General features: G+C 39.7%; 1 protein-coding gene across 1 annotated transcript in view; it reads left to right on the top strand.

Annotated features, from left to right (window-relative positions):
• Positions 1–19,470, top strand: part of slit3 (slit homolog 3 (Drosophila)) — a 241,060-nt gene extending 221,590 nt beyond the window's left edge. Inside the window, exons 32-39 of the mRNA XM_020607480.1 lie at positions 107–244; positions 801–1,041; positions 2,488–2,618; positions 13,972–14,126; positions 14,749–14,909; positions 15,517–15,668; positions 16,397–16,602; positions 16,703–19,470. Coding sequence (XP_020463136.1) covers positions 107–244; positions 801–1,041; positions 2,488–2,618; positions 13,972–14,126; positions 14,749–14,909; positions 15,517–15,668; positions 16,397–16,602; positions 16,703–16,956 — 1,438 coding nt within the window. The 3' untranslated portion in view covers positions 16,957–19,470. The remainder of the gene's footprint in view (positions 1–106; positions 245–800; positions 1,042–2,487; positions 2,619–13,971; positions 14,127–14,748; positions 14,910–15,516; positions 15,669–16,396; positions 16,603–16,702) is intronic.

Below are 19,470 nucleotides of genomic sequence, written 5' to 3'. Positions count from 1 at the left end.
TGAGTGCATGGGCTGTTGAAAAGGACTGAAACTGATCTCCTATTTCTACAGCGAAATATCTGCCACCATTTACACGGGTCCTGTTTATATTTCCATGTCACTCTAGGTGCGAGTGTTTACCAGGTTATGTGGGCCAACACTGTGAGCAGGACTATAATGACTGTCTGGAGAATAAGTGTCAACACGGAGCGGAGTGTGTCGACGCTGTCAACGGCTATACCTGCGTCTGTAGAGAGGGTTTCAGGTAGAGTCATGGAAACAAATCATCAAGATAGTAAATCACTTGAACAGACACGAATGCACTTACGGTACACACACACTGCTGGGCCAGACCGGGAGGAGATACAGATGGCACTTCATAATCAGACACTTGACTGTTTGGACCTACTGTGTGAGTGTGAGTGTGTGTGTGTGTGTGCAGCAGATGCAGCTCCATGTGGTTAATTATAGTGGAAACTGTTGGCAAGAGAGAAACAAATTCATCACAAGGGACAGAAAGAAAAAGACAGAAAGAAGAATTCATAGATAGATGAAGAAATGGGTAAAAAAGAGGAGAAAAAGATTTCAGAGTTTGTTGCAAGAAGATTCAGGGTAAAACAAGTAGATATACAGAATCTGTTTGTCATATATTTCAAGAATGTTACTTTCCATCTTCACCAGTGCATCTACGGATGTAATGTAATGAGGCAAATCATAGAACAAATACTAAACTGCTTAAATCAGAGGATCCAGATGCAACAAATCACCCTATTAAGACTCTATAAACAGGTTATCTACTGTTTAATCTGCTCCTCCCTCAGTGGGCTGTTCTGCGAGAACCCTCCACCAATGATTTTGCTGCAAACCAGCCCCTGCGACCAATCGGACTGCCAGAACGGCGCCCAGTGCCTGGTGGTTACTGGAGAGCCCATCTGCCGATGCATGCCCGGTTTCTACGGCAACAAATGTGACAAGATGGCCACCGTTCACTTCCTGGGTCGTGATGGATATGTGGAGCTGCCGGGCACAAAACTCCGTCCAACTGCTCATATTTCATTACAGGTACAGTCGACCTTTGACCCCTGCCTCCACAGTCTGAGTTTAAAGTTGTAGAAATCCAGTAGTCATGCAGGTATTTAAAGAAACTTTAAACATTTGTATAAATTGCCCAAATATCCTGTATTACTTGGAAATTAAAAGCACTTTAAACATGTCAGCCCTTTTGCTGCACTACATGAAAAACATTTTTAGGCTGCTTGAAACAGAGCAGTGAGTTGCTCAAATCAAGCCTATAGAGTTGCATGACTTAGTTCCGACGAAGCAAAGCAAACATCTGCTATGGCCTCTGTTCCCAAGGCACACTGAACACGGGTTCTGTGCACATACACAAACACAGACTACACATTTTGAACTCTTGAGAGTTATATACTTATAGAGAGACATGTTCTTTCCTCTCATTTCCCTTTTTGGAAATGAGAGAAAAACAAAAAAGGGAAGGCAATCTAATTGATATTTACCACCTGTTTGGAGTCATGTAAGCACATGGGCATGTGTGTGCTTCTGCACTCCTGTCAGGAGCTTTCAATGTCAGTGCCAAGGCTGTTAAAACTCTACCAAGAGACCCTGTTCTGAGGCAAGGCAGAGAAAATAAAAGAAGAATGAAAGGTCCACAGCACTTCATAAATTACTCCATGTTTTCTCACACTTTTTCTCTTTTTTCTTTCAATTTGTATCCCCATTCTTTCTTCAGCCATCTCCTTCTATCCCCCTTCTCTCTCTCTGTTTTGTTCTCTACATCTCTTCATGATGTACCTCCATCTCTTCTTTTCTCTGTCAGCTTGTTAGCAGGTGTTGACTTGGCTATGCTCCATTGAAACCAGAGTGTTAAGTGCTTGGCCTCATGGCCCCATTTCCGCTCGCTAGTTAGTTAGTGCTTAGCGGAGCACACAGTGTGACATATCAAGTGTGTGTGCAGGTGGAAGGTGCAGAAGACCTTGTTTAAGGATGTGTGTGGTGGAATTTAAATTTTCTCCTCATTTTCTTTCACAGTTTGAATGTGTGACATACCATTTTCCATCAAAAATCACTTTTTCATTTACCAGGATTTGGAACTAAAGTATAACATTTTCAGGCTTCATGAGCTATAATCTAATTCAGTGCCATCTATGTAGGTGCTTCGCCAGGTTGAAGCAATGTGAGAGCAAAAAAAGCAGCAAGCTCTGGGGATTACAATAATGCTAAGACAGCCAGCTGTAAATAATGGGGAACACAGTAATACTCAAAACATGCCACCAAGATGTAAAACTTTTAAAAGCAAGCTGACAACGTTATAATGGAAAAATTAACCAGTGAAAGGTTATTATAAGTATTGTGTTTTTAAATCAACCAGTTTACTTGTAGCTGAACACAGTACACCAGTAATACGAAAAGGAAGGTGTTGACGCATCATGCAGTATATAATGTGTGTGAGAGAGAGAGAACCATCTTAAAATGTGTTTGTCTCTCCAGGTGGCTACAGATAAAGACAACGGTATTTTGTTGTATAAGGAGGACCACGACCCTCTGGCTCTGGAGCTGTACCAGGGACACATACGACTCATCTATGACATCGCCAACTACCCGCCTACCACTGTGTATAGGTAGGACACACAGAGAAAATGTACTCTCACTTTCTTAGCATCTACATCAAATTATGATTTGCCAGATCCATCCACTCAGTATATGATTCTGAAGGTTAGATATAAACATGGTTTAAGAACTTTAAAGGTAAAAAAAATCTCACACATCCATTGTTAACTCATAGATTGGTGCAAATTAAATGGAAAAACTACATATAATGTCTCAGTAAGATGTTGGGCCATCATGTGTCACCAGAACAGCTTCAATGCACCTTGGCATTGATTCTACAAGTCTCTGAACTCTAGTGGAAGATGAACACCTTTCTTCTAAAAGACATTCCCTCATGTAGTGTTTTTGATTTTTGATTATGGTGGTGGAGACGCTGTCGGACATGTTGGTCCAGAATCTCTCATGGGTGTTAAATTAGGTTGAGAACTGGTGACTGTGAAGGTCAATGAATATGATTCACATCATTTTCATACTCACATTATGACATTATCATCCTGGAAGAGACCACTTATTTATTTATGGTTTTCCTTTAATTTGTCACCTCTCTGTATATATAGTATGAACACTTCAGTTTACATTGACTTAGAAGAGCTGCATTTATTCACTTCAGTTGAATTAGATTTATATTATGCACTCAACTCCGATGATACAAATATACAAGGTAGTTTAAGCACACAAACAAAATCAAATAGCACAAAAAGCGTTTGATATGGTTTACATGTCATTCGTTCACAGAAAGCAAAAACCATTCATTCACATACAGACATATCTTTCAAATCACTTACTTTAATCCAGTGAATGAACCTATAGCATTTACAAGATGTTACAGAGGTTCAAGGTGGTGCAGGGGTAGTTAAGAATACAAAAAGCATACAACAGCTAAAGGTTCCAAAGAGCCAAGGTTTTTATAAACAGCACTTTAAAGGCTGTTGAGTATATAAACAGCACGTTAAAGGCTGTTGAGTAGGTGTACACAAGTCGGCCAGTGTAGTCTTCCCCCCCCCCACAGCCCCCCTCCCTCAACACACATAAACAGATCTAAGCATTTCACTCTATAAAGAAACATGAATTTAGAGAAATTCCTTTACAATCCTGATTAGATTGTTTGTCCCTGAGAGAAACATAATAAAAGTCTCTGTAGGTAACTCTTCAAAGAATGAAAACAAAAGCCTTCATTCATGTTCACTGTTTTCCTATGGATGTTATAACATAAATTATATTAACAGTTTTATAAGAATGGTTGTTCCATTGTAAGCTATGAAAACAGCAATGGTAATGGAGGAAAGTAACATGATAATGGTTTCAGTGGTCACCATTTGGGGTTTTTATACGACACGTTGCACTACAAAGCAAAGAAAACATAAATATCCAACATCTTCACAACACATCAAAACATCAAACCTAACATTAGAAAAGGTACAAGACACAAATTCAAAATTCAATAATTCATCAGCATAATCACCAAAGACACAGCGAAAACCTTTTCCCACTTTTCCAATATTCAGCTTAGTGCATCTTCCTAAAACAAGAAGGAACACTGCTTCTTAAGTAGAGGTGTGACAAACACCCTTGCTTCCAATGCAGGGTAGAAGTGCTGTCAGTGCTACTGTTAGAAAGGTTCTGATATAACCACTGAATGATTAAAAAAAAGCAAAATGAAAAATAAATTCTACAAGACATAGTCATCTTTCTTGGAGTGTGAGTAGGGCCCGGCCTTTTCAGGATAATGTATACAGTAGGTATTACACAAGCCAAAGGATGAAGCACCCACTGTTGCAAGAACTGCTTGAAAAATTAAAGTCATAAATAAAGTGTTTTTAAAAAGAAAGAAGCAAAATATAGTTTTGAGAAAGAAAAATTACACTGTAAGTCAAAACCCAGCCAGGTTAAATACACATCCTGTATCATGATGCCAGGACTTTTGTGAGGCTGACCTATATAACATACCCTGTGTAAGGAGTTGTAGTATAAACAGTGACAAGCTACCTAAATTATTATTGTAAGCTTTGATACAAGCCAGTTAACTTAAAACCAAACTTCAGTCAACAATCCTCATTGTTTTTGGTATAATTTAGTCATAACAACAGAACTGAAAACAGTTTGAGCAATAAAAACAGTGTGTGCTATAGATGTACAGTGTGTTCCAGCCTGTATGGAAACACCCCAAAGTGATGTCTTATCGACTCCCTCTGTCTTTGCCACAGAACTGACTAAAAGGGTGATCATAGGAGGCACAGAGGAGAAGCAGGGGGTTATGACAAAAAGAAAAGATAAAAAGAATAGAAGAAATAAAGAGAAGAAAGAGAGGACTGATCAACTTTAGGTTGCAGTCAACATGGGGGGGTGTCCATCTTTGTCTGGTGCTGATTGGCTCCTATTGATTCTGTCTGCTCTGTCCACACTGTCTGTAGTAGAAAGTAAGAAAGGAGACGGATATATGATACAAGGTTCAATACCACATTGTCTTGGGTATTTTTGCTTTGCAACACAGGCACAGCCAACAGTGCACAGTATGCTAAACACGGATCACCTTCATTAAACAACACAAACTGCTCATTGTTATTGAAATAAAAACCTATAATCAAAAATAATAGGCAAGATGATTGGCCACCAGTCTAGTCTTTGTAGAAGTGTAGAAAGAGGCTAGACACGGTGGAATTAAGCATCATATACTGATTCTATTTGTCCTTTGTTTCAAAAACGTGAGAAGGTAAGTAGGTAGGTTTATTATTGCACAAGGCAGGGAGAGGACACTGCCCTGCAAGTCTAAATACAGTTAAAGTTAGATAATGGAAGGAGTTTAAATCTGATGGAAAAATTGCTTCAATAGACCAGCGTGGCGAGAAGCAAAAATCTCTTCAACCTGTAAAAGCAACAATATTAACTGCAACAGGAAACAGGCAGTTTTTATGGAGGTTTGGGCATAATATTGAAAAACATGAGCGCCCACAACACAGAGGCAAGACAGACGATACCAATTATCTTGTCCAAGGTTTCTTTCTTAGGGAACTTATACCATGGTATGAAAAGGAATTTAACAGTCTTATATAAATACTGAAAATGTTTTTACCACTTTTAAATGATCACAGTAGTCAGATGTTAGTGTACAGTAACTGAACAAATGATGAGTGCAGGAAGGCAGCGGAGAAGGTAGTGATAAAGAAATAAGAGAAGATAAAGCAGAGAGGAAAATGAGGGAGAGAGTTTATTGCTTTTTCATTCTCTCCCCATTTTTCTTTCTATATGAGACATCTACATCTGGCTTTGTGGTTTTGGCTGTGCTGTGTGCTATTGTCTCTGTGGAGAGAGACAGGGTCACAGGAGAAGAACGGGATACTGGTACCCTCACAGTTTCTGATGATAATATGCAGTCTGCTCAGAACAAATTTGACTTTAGGATTAGGACATTACATCATGCTTCAAATCCTGCAATTACTGTAGCTGTGGGAGAAAAAAATTAAAGGCACACTTTACTATGTCAAAGGCAAGACTGTTTCTGCTTCACATATTTCAGTCATAATGCATTTAAACCTTCAGGATTTTTGCATGCATACTTTAAGAACTTTAAGCAATCAAGCAATCACAGTAAAATGTGCCAATATTTTAAATTTGTCCATTTGAATTTGGCTTATTCTGTAGTATATTGTAGATGTGCATGTTTGCAGTGAATACATGTGGGACAGGAACCTAAATTATAACTGATGCATGTTAATCCAGTTTACTTCACATATGAAATTCAGGGGACAAATTATCAGGGCTTGCTGGTAATAGTTTAATGTAAGATGTTAACTTGTTAACAGCCATGTGGCCGACATCCATGTGGTTCTGTTTATACTACAGTTGGTGTCTGCATACACAAATGCGTTCACATGTTTGTCAGTACGTATGGTCCACACATGTAGTCCACTAGGTTATAAATGTTGGGCTGCAAGTGGGCGGTCTGTGTCGACTCTGCAGTCGGTTTGTGCCATGTGGCTTTAGTAGGACAGGACAATAGTGCAGTTTGTCCCAGTTTCAGTGACAGCTGCTTTGTATGAACATGGTGTCAGCATTCACAATGTTTAGGTTTTGCCTTTACGGTGACACTGCTTGTGTTGTAGTTTCATAAACATACAGTATTCAGCAGTGTTTCTTGGGATACTTGTTAAATGTACTTATGGAAAGTGACCCTCTTCCACACTTGATACAGCATAGTCAGATTTTAAAAGTTAAACTGAGTGCATCAACCTCCGTATGTAGAGGCTGTTTACTATAGTGTCACATTGTACTAGTGCGTGTGCACTTTGTATGCTGTCTTCAGTGACCTTTGATAAAGTGATGCTTACAAACAATTATAATAATATTATGATTCCATATTGAACTATATATATTCATTTTTTCCCACACCCCCTGCTATGGAAGCCATAGTTCAGGGTCATCTGTAGAGCTGCAGCCATGGAGTTGTTGAGACTATGATGCCATGAAGGAGATGTCTGCCAAGAGGTCATCTGGGTAGAAAGACCATCTTATTGGCCATAAAAACAACTTGCTACCTTGTTGAATTTTTCTACTTTGATATAGATTTCTGCAGTCTGTGCACTTCCCATTTCTGTGGTGATAATGTGTCTCTTCTCATGAATGAGGCCGGTTTTGTAATCTGGGTGGGTAGCTGTGTAGAAATCCCCGAATTATCCCAAACATGACCTTAAGCAGAATATGTGCTGGCGTTCACAATATGAGACATGGTGAAAGGCAAGAGACTGACACGAAGAAGGGATGCTTGGAAATGAAAGAAGGCTTAAAATGAAACAACAGAAACAATGAGGTGAATCTAATTAGTCGCTGGCACAGATGGGGAGGGGTGGAGACTTGGGCTGAGGAGGAGAGAGAAAAGGACAAGCAGAGGGACATATGGATCCGTAGAATGACAGACTGATTGCCTGAGAGACATACATGCAGTAGAGAGAGAGACAGCCAGAAAGGCAGATGGATGGACTGATGCTGAACGGAAGGCATGAATAAAATAACAGACCGTATAATAAAATAGTAACTGGGTAGAAAAGGCTGCCCACCAGAGGAAAAATTAGGAGACACAGCTGAATGGCAGGACAGATGAGAGAGGAGTGATGGAGGGGACAGGGGTGGAGTGAAAGAGGGGTAAGAGCACAGGGGTAAAGTCAACCACAAAGTGAGTCAGGAAATGATCCTTGTCTGGACTTGTTAACTTGACATGGGCCACGCCTGCGAAGTAGACAACAGACTGATAGAGTGCAAAAAAAAAAAAAAAAAACTGAGAAAGGAGAAACAACACATGAAAGAGCGACAGATGAAGTCAGACAGACAAAGAAAATGTTCAGTAGTGTGGAAAAGGGATATTAAATGACACAGAAACTGTTAAACTGGAAGACCTAGAGACGAGAGGATCAGGGGCAGCGTGAGCAACAGAAAAGTCCACATGAATGACAAAGAGGCGGAGAAATACTAAAGGTTGATACGGAGAAAAAGGAGCAGAAATCCGCAGAATCAAATCATTTCTGAGTAAACTGCTGAGCACTAAGTACACACTGTCTCTGTTATGGTTAGCATTACTGGTCTGGAGGGAGATGAGGCCCAGCTCCAAACCAGGGGCTCATTATACCACAAGCTTCTATGTACTGCTTTCTATGTGCCTTGTTTGATTGAATGAGTCTGAGCACTGCAAATCTTATCTGCCCTAATTTGCAAATACGTTGTAAACTGACACAAACCACATGGTTAGGCACCCACAGCAGAACTCCCTGCCACCATTCAACTGATAGTCTGCAAAATGACTTAACTACCACACTTTGAGCACAGCACCTTAACCATACAGTTACTGCAGTGGTACAACAAGGCCGGGGACGTGCCAGTCTCTGCGGAGTTTCTGAGCAACCCCTGGGTTGGTTAATCTGCGTAGAAACCAGACAGTCAGGAAGGGTATTATGTTTATTTCAGTTTTGGACAACAAGATGAAATCTAGCAGTCAACATCGGAGGAATGCCCACTAATGTAAAATTATAGCTCGTAAAATGGTAAATTAATGAGTCACCTCATTTGTAACAGTTAAAATGTGGTTTTCACATATAGATTTCATTGTGTGTAGGAGACTTATATTTGAAAGGTTAGGGTAAAAAGTTATGTCTACACAGTGTTACTCACCTAAACATGCTGTATGCATCCTTGAGGGATATTGAAGGACTTATGGGCACACACCAAGAGACACAAACACCCCTGCCCAGATGACACCTGGACAGGAGGTACAGCCCACAATAAGTCTGAGAAATTGGATTAGAAACGAGAGAGGGGAAACGGGGGGGGTGAAGAGATAGAGGAATGCAAAACAGGAGGATGGATCTCAGCAGGATGGTCATAAAGATGCAGGGGAGAAGCAGAGGGAATGAGACTGAAAATGAAAAACATACAAGAGATGTGTAGAAGTGGAGGAGCTTTAGATTTGTAGGTAGAAAGAAGAGGCAGGCAAGAGGGTGACAGCAAGAGAAATAGGAGAAGGTGTACAAGTCTTTCACTGTGCCCCCATTAGCAACAGATGAAAGTGATTATGCATGCCCAATGTTAAATGAACGTGTGCGTGTGTGGGAGAAAGAGCAAGAAAAGGCAGTGTGTTTGTTGTGTATTAATGTGCTGCCCTTTGCTAAATGCCACAGTAATCTCCCGTCAGGTCAAAGGAAGCACATCTACTGTTATTCATCAGCAAAAGACAGACGAAGGGATGCAGCAATGTATGGGTACACGAAAGGAGAAACCGATGATAAAGAAAGGCAGGTGTAGTGGAAGTAATGGATGGATGGCTGGATACTGCAAGTAGACAAAGAAAAGGCAGAAGTAGGGTAAGGAGGGATAATGATGAATGGCTGGGCAAAAGGAGATGGAAAGGGAAGCAGGGAGGTCACTGGAAAAAACAGAGAGAGGAAGAGATGATTTAAGAACTAGATGCTCTGCTGTGCCTGCCAACAGCATCGTGGCCCTTTGGTGTTTCACTATAGTCATCATTTTGTGACTTTATGTGTAAATTAAACAGTGAGTCATAGTGAATATTAAAGGTTAATATCACTTGTACATTATTTGTGTGCCAGTTGTGCCATTAAGCAGGAAATAAGGCAGAAATAAGGAAGTAATGACTAAACAAAATATGTCACCACAAACCTAACACTCACCACCATCGATGAAAATCAGACCAACCATTATTTTTATAGGTTATAAAAAGCTTGTCAAACACTTTCCCTCCAGAGGGTTCAGCTCTTAGCTGCTGTATTTCTGTTGAGTGCAACTGGAGTGTTTGCAGATGGGAAGTCAGTGAGGATTCATACTAACCAGCACAGATCCCTTGTTGGCTGAGATGGATGAGTGATATTGTGAATCTCTACATGAGTTACACCCTCCTGTCCAAAATAATGTTGGGGAAAAACTAACTACAAGTTTCAGTGTTTTTGCAGGGATCATTGTATCTCATTACATTGTAAAGGTGTGCCTCATACTGTACTATGTCCAGCCCACATTCATGTGTTTGGGTACAGGTTTTGCAAATTGATTTTGTGCAGGGATTCAGATGAATAAAGCAACTGACTGAAGGTCTGACCTGAATCTGGCTGTTAAAAAACCACAGGGCTGTGGTTAAAAGAGACAGACAGTCCTTGAACATTATAGGTTTAAACGCTCAGAGGCAATTCAGACATTCTAATACTGAACCTTTATCGGCCTGAAACAACAAGCACTCATTCCTGAAACCCTACATCAAAACACTGTGAATCCACTCCTGAGAAGTACAAATTTCATCTGAACTGGCCGACCTGCTTTAATGAAAGATGAAAAAAGAGCGAAAGAAAACAGTGAAGGAGCTCACAATTCAATAGCTGCCATCTCAGCAGTGACTAATTGAGGTTACTACAGCAATATGGGACTTGGATGCCTGTCTGCTAAAGATCATTTTAATTAGATTGGGCTCCTAAATACACACACGCATACACAGTGTAGGTCCTATTATAGTTGTGAGGAAACTCACTGGCAGTAATGTATTCCCTAGCCCCTAACCGTAACCTTAACCCTCACAAGTCGGTGCATACCCCCCAGCCCTATACATACAAAACTGACTTAAGCATACAGATATTAATGGGCTGACATATACTGTGTTTTAATGCTGCCAATACATGTACACATATATCGTGCATAAAGCCAAACCCACACTGGCATAAACACATACAGCATATAGTAACAAAAAACAAGGTTCACTATCATAGACATTCATACATGCACGTACAATCCACTGCAAATGTGGTTTAGAAACATTCTAAGTAAATGATGACAGTAGATTTAACAGTGAAAGTCGATCTGCGCAGTTGTTTCTAATCCAAATATTTTTTTCAGTTTAAGATAAAGCCAATGACCTATAATTACTTCTTGGTTTGTATTTGATTCAGTTATAAGACAAAAAGACCGTTTTTGGTTTTAGGATGTTTTTTCTTAGTAAGGTTTATTTGTGTGTGTATGTGCTCATTCGCTGTGTGTTTGATTTGGGACTGACAGGAAATTGACGTCCCTTGTGGGTTTGGATGAACACAATGAAAGTAAGAGAGAGGCCGCTGAAATCGGCCACAGCCCCGTGTTTGTTTTTATTGGATTCCACAATGAGCTGCTTTTTACTAATACACAGGGCCAACATAGCTGACGTCGAAGAACCCAAAACACACACTTACCTATGCACACAAACACACACACACATACGTATATGTGCATCAAGAAAGAGGAAATTAATTGTATTTTTTGTTTTTGATTTGACACACAAACATGCATACACACATATCTCAGTCTGGTTCTGGATCTACTTGTAAGAACACTGATGAAGTTTGATATTCTTGAACATCAAGCACACACACACTTACACACACTTGCATGTAAGGCTGACAGCTGCTCAGACTTGGACACACGGACCAATTGTCATATGCTGCCACCCAGAGGAGCTTTGGTCTCACAGCAGGTTCAGCGCTTACAATGTGTGTGTATGGCCTGGTATTACTAAAGTTGTGGGGATGCAAATCTGCATACACAGTCACATTGTGAGGACTTGATGTTCTTATGGGGACCAAAAGCAAGTCCCCAAAATATAAATTGGTATATTTTAGAGTGCTGACTTGGTTTAAGGTTAGGTATTAGGGTTAGATGTTAGGCAAGTAGAGGTTAGGGTAAGTCTCCAGGAAATGAATGTAAGTCAGTGCACTGTCCCCTGAAGTGTGTGTGAAAAAATCAATTTGACAATATCTTCATGTGTGAAACGCCTGTTTGATTTAACTCTCCAGACACTTGAACAAATTTAAAAGTGGAAGGATGAAGAGCTTCTTGGATGAAACTGGAGAAGCTTTAGAAGAGCTCAAGGACTAGAAATGACTACTGAATAGCATTTTGTGTGTTTGTGTGTGTGTGTGTGTGTGTGTGTGTGTTTGAGGAGCAGAGAAAAAAGAAAAGAGAGGATAGAAACTGATTAGGAGGAAGAACATAAGGATAGGGAAGACGGAAGACAAAATAAGAGAAGGAAATGAAATGTGTGCAGTAAAAAAGAAAGAGGAAACAAGAGTGAAAATACAAAGTAAAAAATGGTGGTGAGGTAGCGAACTAATATTTCAGGCTAGCAGACCATTATTTTGCTTGGTTGCAGTAGGCCTGTTTGAGAGCATTATTAAATTACATGACTCCTAATGGAAACCGTGTATGTGTCTGTGTTGGGTCTACAGTGAATTTGTAGCACTCATTGTAGAAACCACCAGCTAAATGCTTTTTTTTTTCTTGTCATTGTTGATTGAATAAATGCTTTTGTTAGTCATCTGCTCTATCGACGCATTAATCCAAATTTCAGATTTACATTTTCAGTTCATACAGTAATTCTTTAAACTTTAAATCAGCACTTAATAACAATGCATTGATTTTTTTTTAAGTAGCTTGTCATTTGTTTTTTATGTTGTAAAAAGTACAGACCCACCAGTACAAAACCAGAACAGCGTCATGTGCACAGGTGTACTTCATAACTAATGTGATTTTTTTTGTTTGTTTTTAATCTTAATTTCTTATTAAGTTCTTCCTATTCACTTGACCTCATTGTTTTCTCTTTCATTTCTTCTAGTCAGTATCCATCATTTTATGTTTTTACTATCTTAATCTTTTGCTCCATCTCTTTGCTCATGATTATTTCCTACTGTTTCCTCTTTTTCTAATGTTATTGCATCTGCTTTCTCTGTTTTTCACATTTCTATGGTCAGAGTTTTCTATGAAGGTCAGCTGGCCCAGCTCCAGAACTCACATCCCTGCTCCACTGGCTGTTAATGTAACATTACTGTAATCTTTATGTTCTATAAACATCTGCCGATCAAACCCAAATCAAGGCTCCTTAGCTAGTTGGCCAATGAGAAGCAGCAGACAAAGAGATGTATTGTCTTGATGTTTAGTCATGGTAGTCTGGAACAGACCACCAACGGGAAGAGTGGCTTCACTTGTTCTTTTGTGTTTTCGATGCTCTGCTTGTTTTCTCCAGGTTCGGGGAAGGAAGAGTTTGGGTGAATGGAGGCATGGTCAACTTTACCACCCCGCCATCCACCTCTTTCCCACTTTGTCTCTCATTCTCGCTCTCTCTCCCACTTTCGGCTGTGCCAAACCACTGTCTCTATAGCTGTCTGTCTCCACTCCAGCACAAACCACTTAGTAGGGAATCTCAGACACATTTTGTTATAGACAAACACACACACACACACACTTTCTTTGCAGGGTCAAATGTGGTGCAAAAGGTCACAGTCCCGGTTCATTGCAAGCTTCTCTTCAGTGGGAACCTTTATTTCTTCCAAAAATATCAGAACTCTAGTAACAAAGCTTCTTTCTTTAATACAGTGGTCTAAACTGTGTGAGTCTGGCCATTAAGTTGGATGTTTTTTTTCTCACCCCAAGGCGCAAGCCCTACACAATAACCATGCCTGTGCACTACACGGCCCATTCTAAGCCCCAATCCTCATATTAGGAAACCATGGCCTAGATCAAGGCCACTTTTTAATCTCTTCCAAAAGACAATACACTGAAGATGTGACCAGTCTGCTTTATGTTTGAGAATAACGTTTCAACACAGATTCCACTCATTTCTTTTTCATTTAGTTTGGTCCATTTGCAAAAACAGCAAAACAAAGACAAAAACATGTATAACTTGAAAATGTTCTGAGTCTGCTTTGTGTCTGTTTCTAATTTTCTCTATCATATTTAATTCCTTACTAATTCTCCTGTCTTGTGTGGAGTTTAACAGTAATGTATTATAATAGAAACCACACTGAAAATCTCTCCTTCTTTTTTTGTGTGTGTGTCTGTGTGTGTTTGTAAAAGCGTGGAGTCGGTGAATGATGGGCTTTTCCACACGGTCGAGCTGTTGATTCAGAACCGTTCACTGAACCTGGTCGTGGATAATGGTGCTCCCAAGAGCCTGGGCAAGCTAGCACGCCAGCCCTTCCTTGACCACAGCACCCAACTTTACATAGGAGGTACAGGACACACACACACACACACACACACACACTGAAGTATATGTTTGAAGATATGCAGTTGTAGACACATATACTGAACATACAGATGTTACTCTTGCCTGCCCTGTGCTGCCTTTTTGTGGTTGTGATCATAGGTTTGCCATGCATGGGTACATACAAATACAGTAACCCACAACATACAAATACATTCACACGCTAAATCCCAGCAAGGGATGTGGTGAGGAGATGGGAAACTGTTTACAACATGCCCTTGAGAACAGTTGAAAACAGATTTTTATTTTTCTCTCAAGTATTAGAAAGAAATAATGTCAAGTCAAAGTGTTTATTGTCTATTGTCATGTGCACAGTAAGGAAATGTGTTTACAGTAAAATTCTTACTTTGCTGTCCACAATGAATGCCAGTGTTGTTGTTGTGCAACAGTGAGTTATGTCATAGTCGTGGTGGAACATTGTATTTTGTTATAAGAATCAGTTGAGTGAAACGTATTATTCAAGTCATCCTCTTCTTTTTATCTGGCTCCTTCATTTTCTTCCCATTCTTTCATTTGATCACATCCATCTTCTCTAATTTGTCATCCTTCTTTTTCCATGTGTCCCTTCCTTATTTTGCATTTCCCAGGCATACCATCTCAGGTAGTGGCCTCAGGTCTACGTCCCAGCCCTGATCGTTCCCCTCAGGCTTTTAATGGTTGCATTCACAATGTCCGAATCAATGGGGAGCCCCAAGACCTGAGTTACAGAGCTGCAGGAAGAGAACGGCCACAAGAGGTTGAGGGCAAGGTAATTACATGGGGGGAAGGTTGACTTTTGACAAAAATTATGTTTACTGAATTGACTGTAGCGGCAGAATTATGTAAAAATTGTAATGTAAGAAAACACTACAACACATACAGCAACCTCTGAATCTGTTTTGACAAATGTATAACTATCAGTGTTATAACTTGTCTTAATCATTTCAGCTATAAGTTAAGCTATTGAGATATTAGCAAAGAAAGTTTGGCTTCACAAGACAGAGCAGACATCCAGGAAATTCAAATACACTGGAAATAAATGATGGTGCAAAATCATGCAACATTATGACAGTGATGCAGCTTTTGGGGCTTTAGATCAACTATTTTTATATTCAAGCAAATCACTCCAAACAAGCACTGCACTTTGAAGCAGCCCTACAAAATGTTTCTACAGCAACAACCTGCTGATAGCGGCTGTAGAAAAGAACATATGTTCTTATAACTTCATGTAGGCCTTATATTTACACTGGACCTTTCATGCAACATTAAAATGTTTGCTAAGTTACTGTCCTTCTTTTCTTATTTGTTAATGTTACAAGGCCCTTGGAATTGGTTTCCATTGACAGTATTTTCTTGCTTTTTGGTTCTGTCACCAGGGTATTCTTGCAGGGTGCCATTCCTGTGGTGTGTGCGCACAGGGTGCATGTAGGGAGGGAGGAGAGACAGGAGTAACATGTGACTGTCCTCCCGGACGCAGCGGGACCCTATGTGACCAGATGACGGCACCAAATCCCTGTCAGAACAGCAGGTAGGCAGAGAAAATGGAGACTGGGCAGCATATGGATTTAGATGTTTAGGAAGATGTCAACTTATTGTTTATACTTAAACTACTGCTGCTATAGTAGCACATTTACACAGCAATGAAGAGGTTTTTAAGATTTTTCAATGTTTGCGTTGATTTAAAAACTGTGGTTGTGCTGCTTTTCATAATGGTGGCTCTTGAACGGTTATTATTAGATGATTAGTTCATTTAACTGCACAAAGTTCATTAGGTTAATTTTATTTAATGGTTATATTTTTTCAAACACTTTACTGATTTTTTCATATTGTAAAATGAATAACTTGGGCTTAAACTGTTGTTTCTAAAAAAAAAAAAAAAGAAATTTGAAGGCGTCATCTTGGGTACTAAGTTGTAATTTTCCTTTATTTCCTGACTATTTGTACACTAAACATTTTATCTTTGATAGGTTAATATGAAAACAACTTAACATTATCACTGGAAGCTCTAAATACCTGCACTCAAATGATCAGCTGTGATAGCTGAGTTCAGAATATTTGATTATCCACATAGTCGTGCGGTTGCCTCTGGTTGAATATCCCTGGTCAGTCACCAACAGGAAAAATGTATTGTGATCTGTTAATGATATTTCTGATTTGATTTCCAAATCATGTGGGTGTGCCAGTTTTAAAGAAACTATTTGTGAAGCCACATACTCTCCTCTGACATGTCTTCCCTTCTGTTCCTTCTGGTTCCAGATGTGTTCATGGTCTGTGTGTGCTCAAAGGTCAGTCCTACAGCTGCCAGTGTAATGAAGGCTACCACGGTCAGTACTGCGATCGACGGCAGGAGCCTCGGGCCTGCAGGGGGCACCACTGCGGACACGGGCAGTGTCGCATCTCAGAGCGAGGAGAGCCGGTCTGCCACTGTCAGCCAGGGTACACCGGACCTACCTGTGACGCAGGTAAGATGGAAAAACTTTAATAAGAAAACACGGAAAGCAGTGAAATACTCTATGTCCTGATTTGACATTCAACTTTTGTCTCTCCTTCATCCATGTCCAGGGCTTACATGTCAAGGAGAGATGGTGAGGGAGCAGCTGAAGCACCACCAGGCAATGAGAACATGTACATCCACCAGCAAAATTCCCCACATGGATTGTTCCAGATCCTGCCAGGCCGCAGCGCCCTCCGGTGTTTGCTGCGGTGTCACTAAGAGCAGAAGGAGGAAGGTGCTTTTCCGTTGCACCGATGGCACCTCGTACTCTGAAGAGATGGAAACTGCTCTGGAATGCGGCTGCTCCAAGTGCCAGTTGTAACAGCACCAGTTTGCTCATTTGTTTTGCAACACCCACCACCACCATTTGTGAATTCCACATGTCAACGAAGCTGTTGCTCTGAGATGTTTCCAAGTTAAGGAGCATCATCATTAAGTGATTTTTTTTTTCCCTCCACATCAGTTTGACTGATGCCAAGAGAAACCACATACAAAAAGTAAAAGCAGGACGTGTGCGTGTTTGTTGACAGAGAGAAAATATATTGTAAGATATAAGTGAGAAAAAACAGAACTTATTTTTATTATGAATTTTTTCTAAAAGATGATAGAAGGACTGATGAGTTTTTTAATATGTTGATTATATAATGTGTTACATAGTATGAAAGTGTTATTTTGTACCTTGTAAGAAGTACAACGCAAAATAGATTAACATTCCTTAAAAGTATATGAATTTATATGTATGTATAAATCTATATAAATATTTACCCTAACCCAATGAATTTGATATTTTCTGAGTGTATTTGCATGATGTTAATGTGAGCGCTGATGTATGGGAGGCTTTGGACACTGAGAGGTTTGGGCTGAGAGAAAGGAGCTCTGTTGAATCCACAAAAAAGAAAAGGTAGCAGTCGGTTGTTGCCTTCTCTCTAAAAGGGAACTGTGTGTGCCTAGCTAACCTGCTTCACTATATAAGGGACATCATCCTCATTCCTGAGTTCCGTGAGAAAACATAAAGACGCTTTCCACAGAGATGATTTAACAGTTTGTTCTAATGGTCTGTTATTCTGTAATTTGCTGTTGCACACAAGACTTGGAGCCAAGCAGGGTTTGAAAATCTGAAAGACATTTGCTGTTCATTAATATTCCCCTATAAGTCGGGGTTTCCCATTCAAATCAACAATAGTGAAATCATGCTGTAAACTCAGCATCATGCTGAGTCTGTCTATAAGATGCTGAAATTTAAAATGGTTTTGAAAATCACAAGAAGTCGTGTGACAGGAAGCTGTTTTAATCAAACCTCCTAGTCACATAATAAAAAGGTTCTTTTAAAGAGTCATTTATTTGTTAGGCTGAAAAGCAGTGTTTCACTCTGGTTGAACATTTCAACTGTGCATCAGTGCAGGGTGTAGTCAGTTGTGGTCAGAGGTCTGCTGCACCTGTAATTATCCCCAACCCCCTTCTGACTGAGCAGGGAAACGTAATGCCAAAGTCAACAGTATTTGCCTTTAATGGATAAGTGTGTCAAAAATGATTGACTGAAATTGTTGATTTATACAAATTAAAGTGCCTTGGTGTACCTATTTTGAGATTCAGATATGATGCTGCAGTATTGTCAACGACTGCTACTGAATGATTGACCATTTCGACTGGTTACAGGCATTAAGTTGTCACATGGCAGGTGATACTGTACCTGTAAACATTGCATGGGGTTGTTCTTTAAATATTCCTTTATTCCAATCATGTGGGCATGTGTTAATATCCCAAAGCAATTAAAACAAATTAATTTGGCCAGAACAAGAGAAGACTTAATCATGCCATAGTCCATTTGGTATGCAATGTTCAGTGTCAAACTGCAGCATCAGCAAGAGCCCGTTTCTTGTTTTTCCCTCTTACAGTGTTAGTGAATCATGCATCAGTGTGTTATATGATAACATTGCATAATGTAGGCTTGATTATTTGGTGGACTATGTACTGTAAGGTGCTATGGTAAAATGAATATTTCCATGGAGCATGTACTGTCCATCAAAAACAGACACCTTGAAGTTTAAGATGAGGTGAACCTCAACAATGGCAGTATGGGGTACAAGTTTAATAAGTGGCTTGGATTTACTGACCAAAAGACAGAGTGCTCCAGTCTGATGACAGCAAACCTCCACATTAAGATGCTTCTGTAACTTGGTCACATGAAAGAATCTGATCTGGACCAAGGTGCCACAACACAGCTGAAGAAAACATGGACAGCAGTACAGTTTTTAACTGCCCATAAATGACTAACACAATTAAAAGCATAGTGAAAGACTATAATGTAACTACTACTGTATTGTTTACTTTATATAATGTTGCTTTGTTTACAAAGGGTGCAAAGTGTTGTCATACTTTTACAGTTAATTATATTTCTGCTAATCTGGATTGGAGACATCAGTGTTATTCATGTCTATCAATGTCACATTTTTCACACCCCCTCCTCCTCCTTCCTGATTGTTCATGTCACTTCCTTTTCTTCAACATTTTTCTTCCCCTCCCTTCTTTTCTCTATCTTTTTTCACATCTTTGTCCATGATGCCTCTTACAATTATTGCTTCCATTCATTTTCATCATCTCTCCCCCTTTTTTTGTTGTTGTGATTCTTTGGCTTCACACCCATATTTCTGTCAACTCAACCTTAATCTGTTTCCCGCTTCTCACTGCCCTGTTCATCACCTCTTTTCTTAAAGGTTTAGTTCTTCATTGTGAACAGTATAAAACACCTCACTTATTAGCTATTGACAATAAAAATAACTGTAAAGTCAGTAATTTCCATTTTCCAAGTTCTAGGTTTAAAAACATGAATATGTGA

The sequence above is a fragment of the Monopterus albus genome, unplaced genomic scaffold (genome assembly GCF_001952655.1).
Source record: "Monopterus albus unplaced genomic scaffold, M_albus_1.0 scaffold86.1, whole genome shotgun sequence".
NCBI classification, from domain to species: domain Eukaryota; kingdom Metazoa; phylum Chordata; class Actinopteri; order Synbranchiformes; family Synbranchidae; genus Monopterus; species Monopterus albus.
The sequence above is the reverse complement of the archived record's forward strand: the minus strand, read 5'-3'. Positions and strand labels throughout refer to the sequence as shown.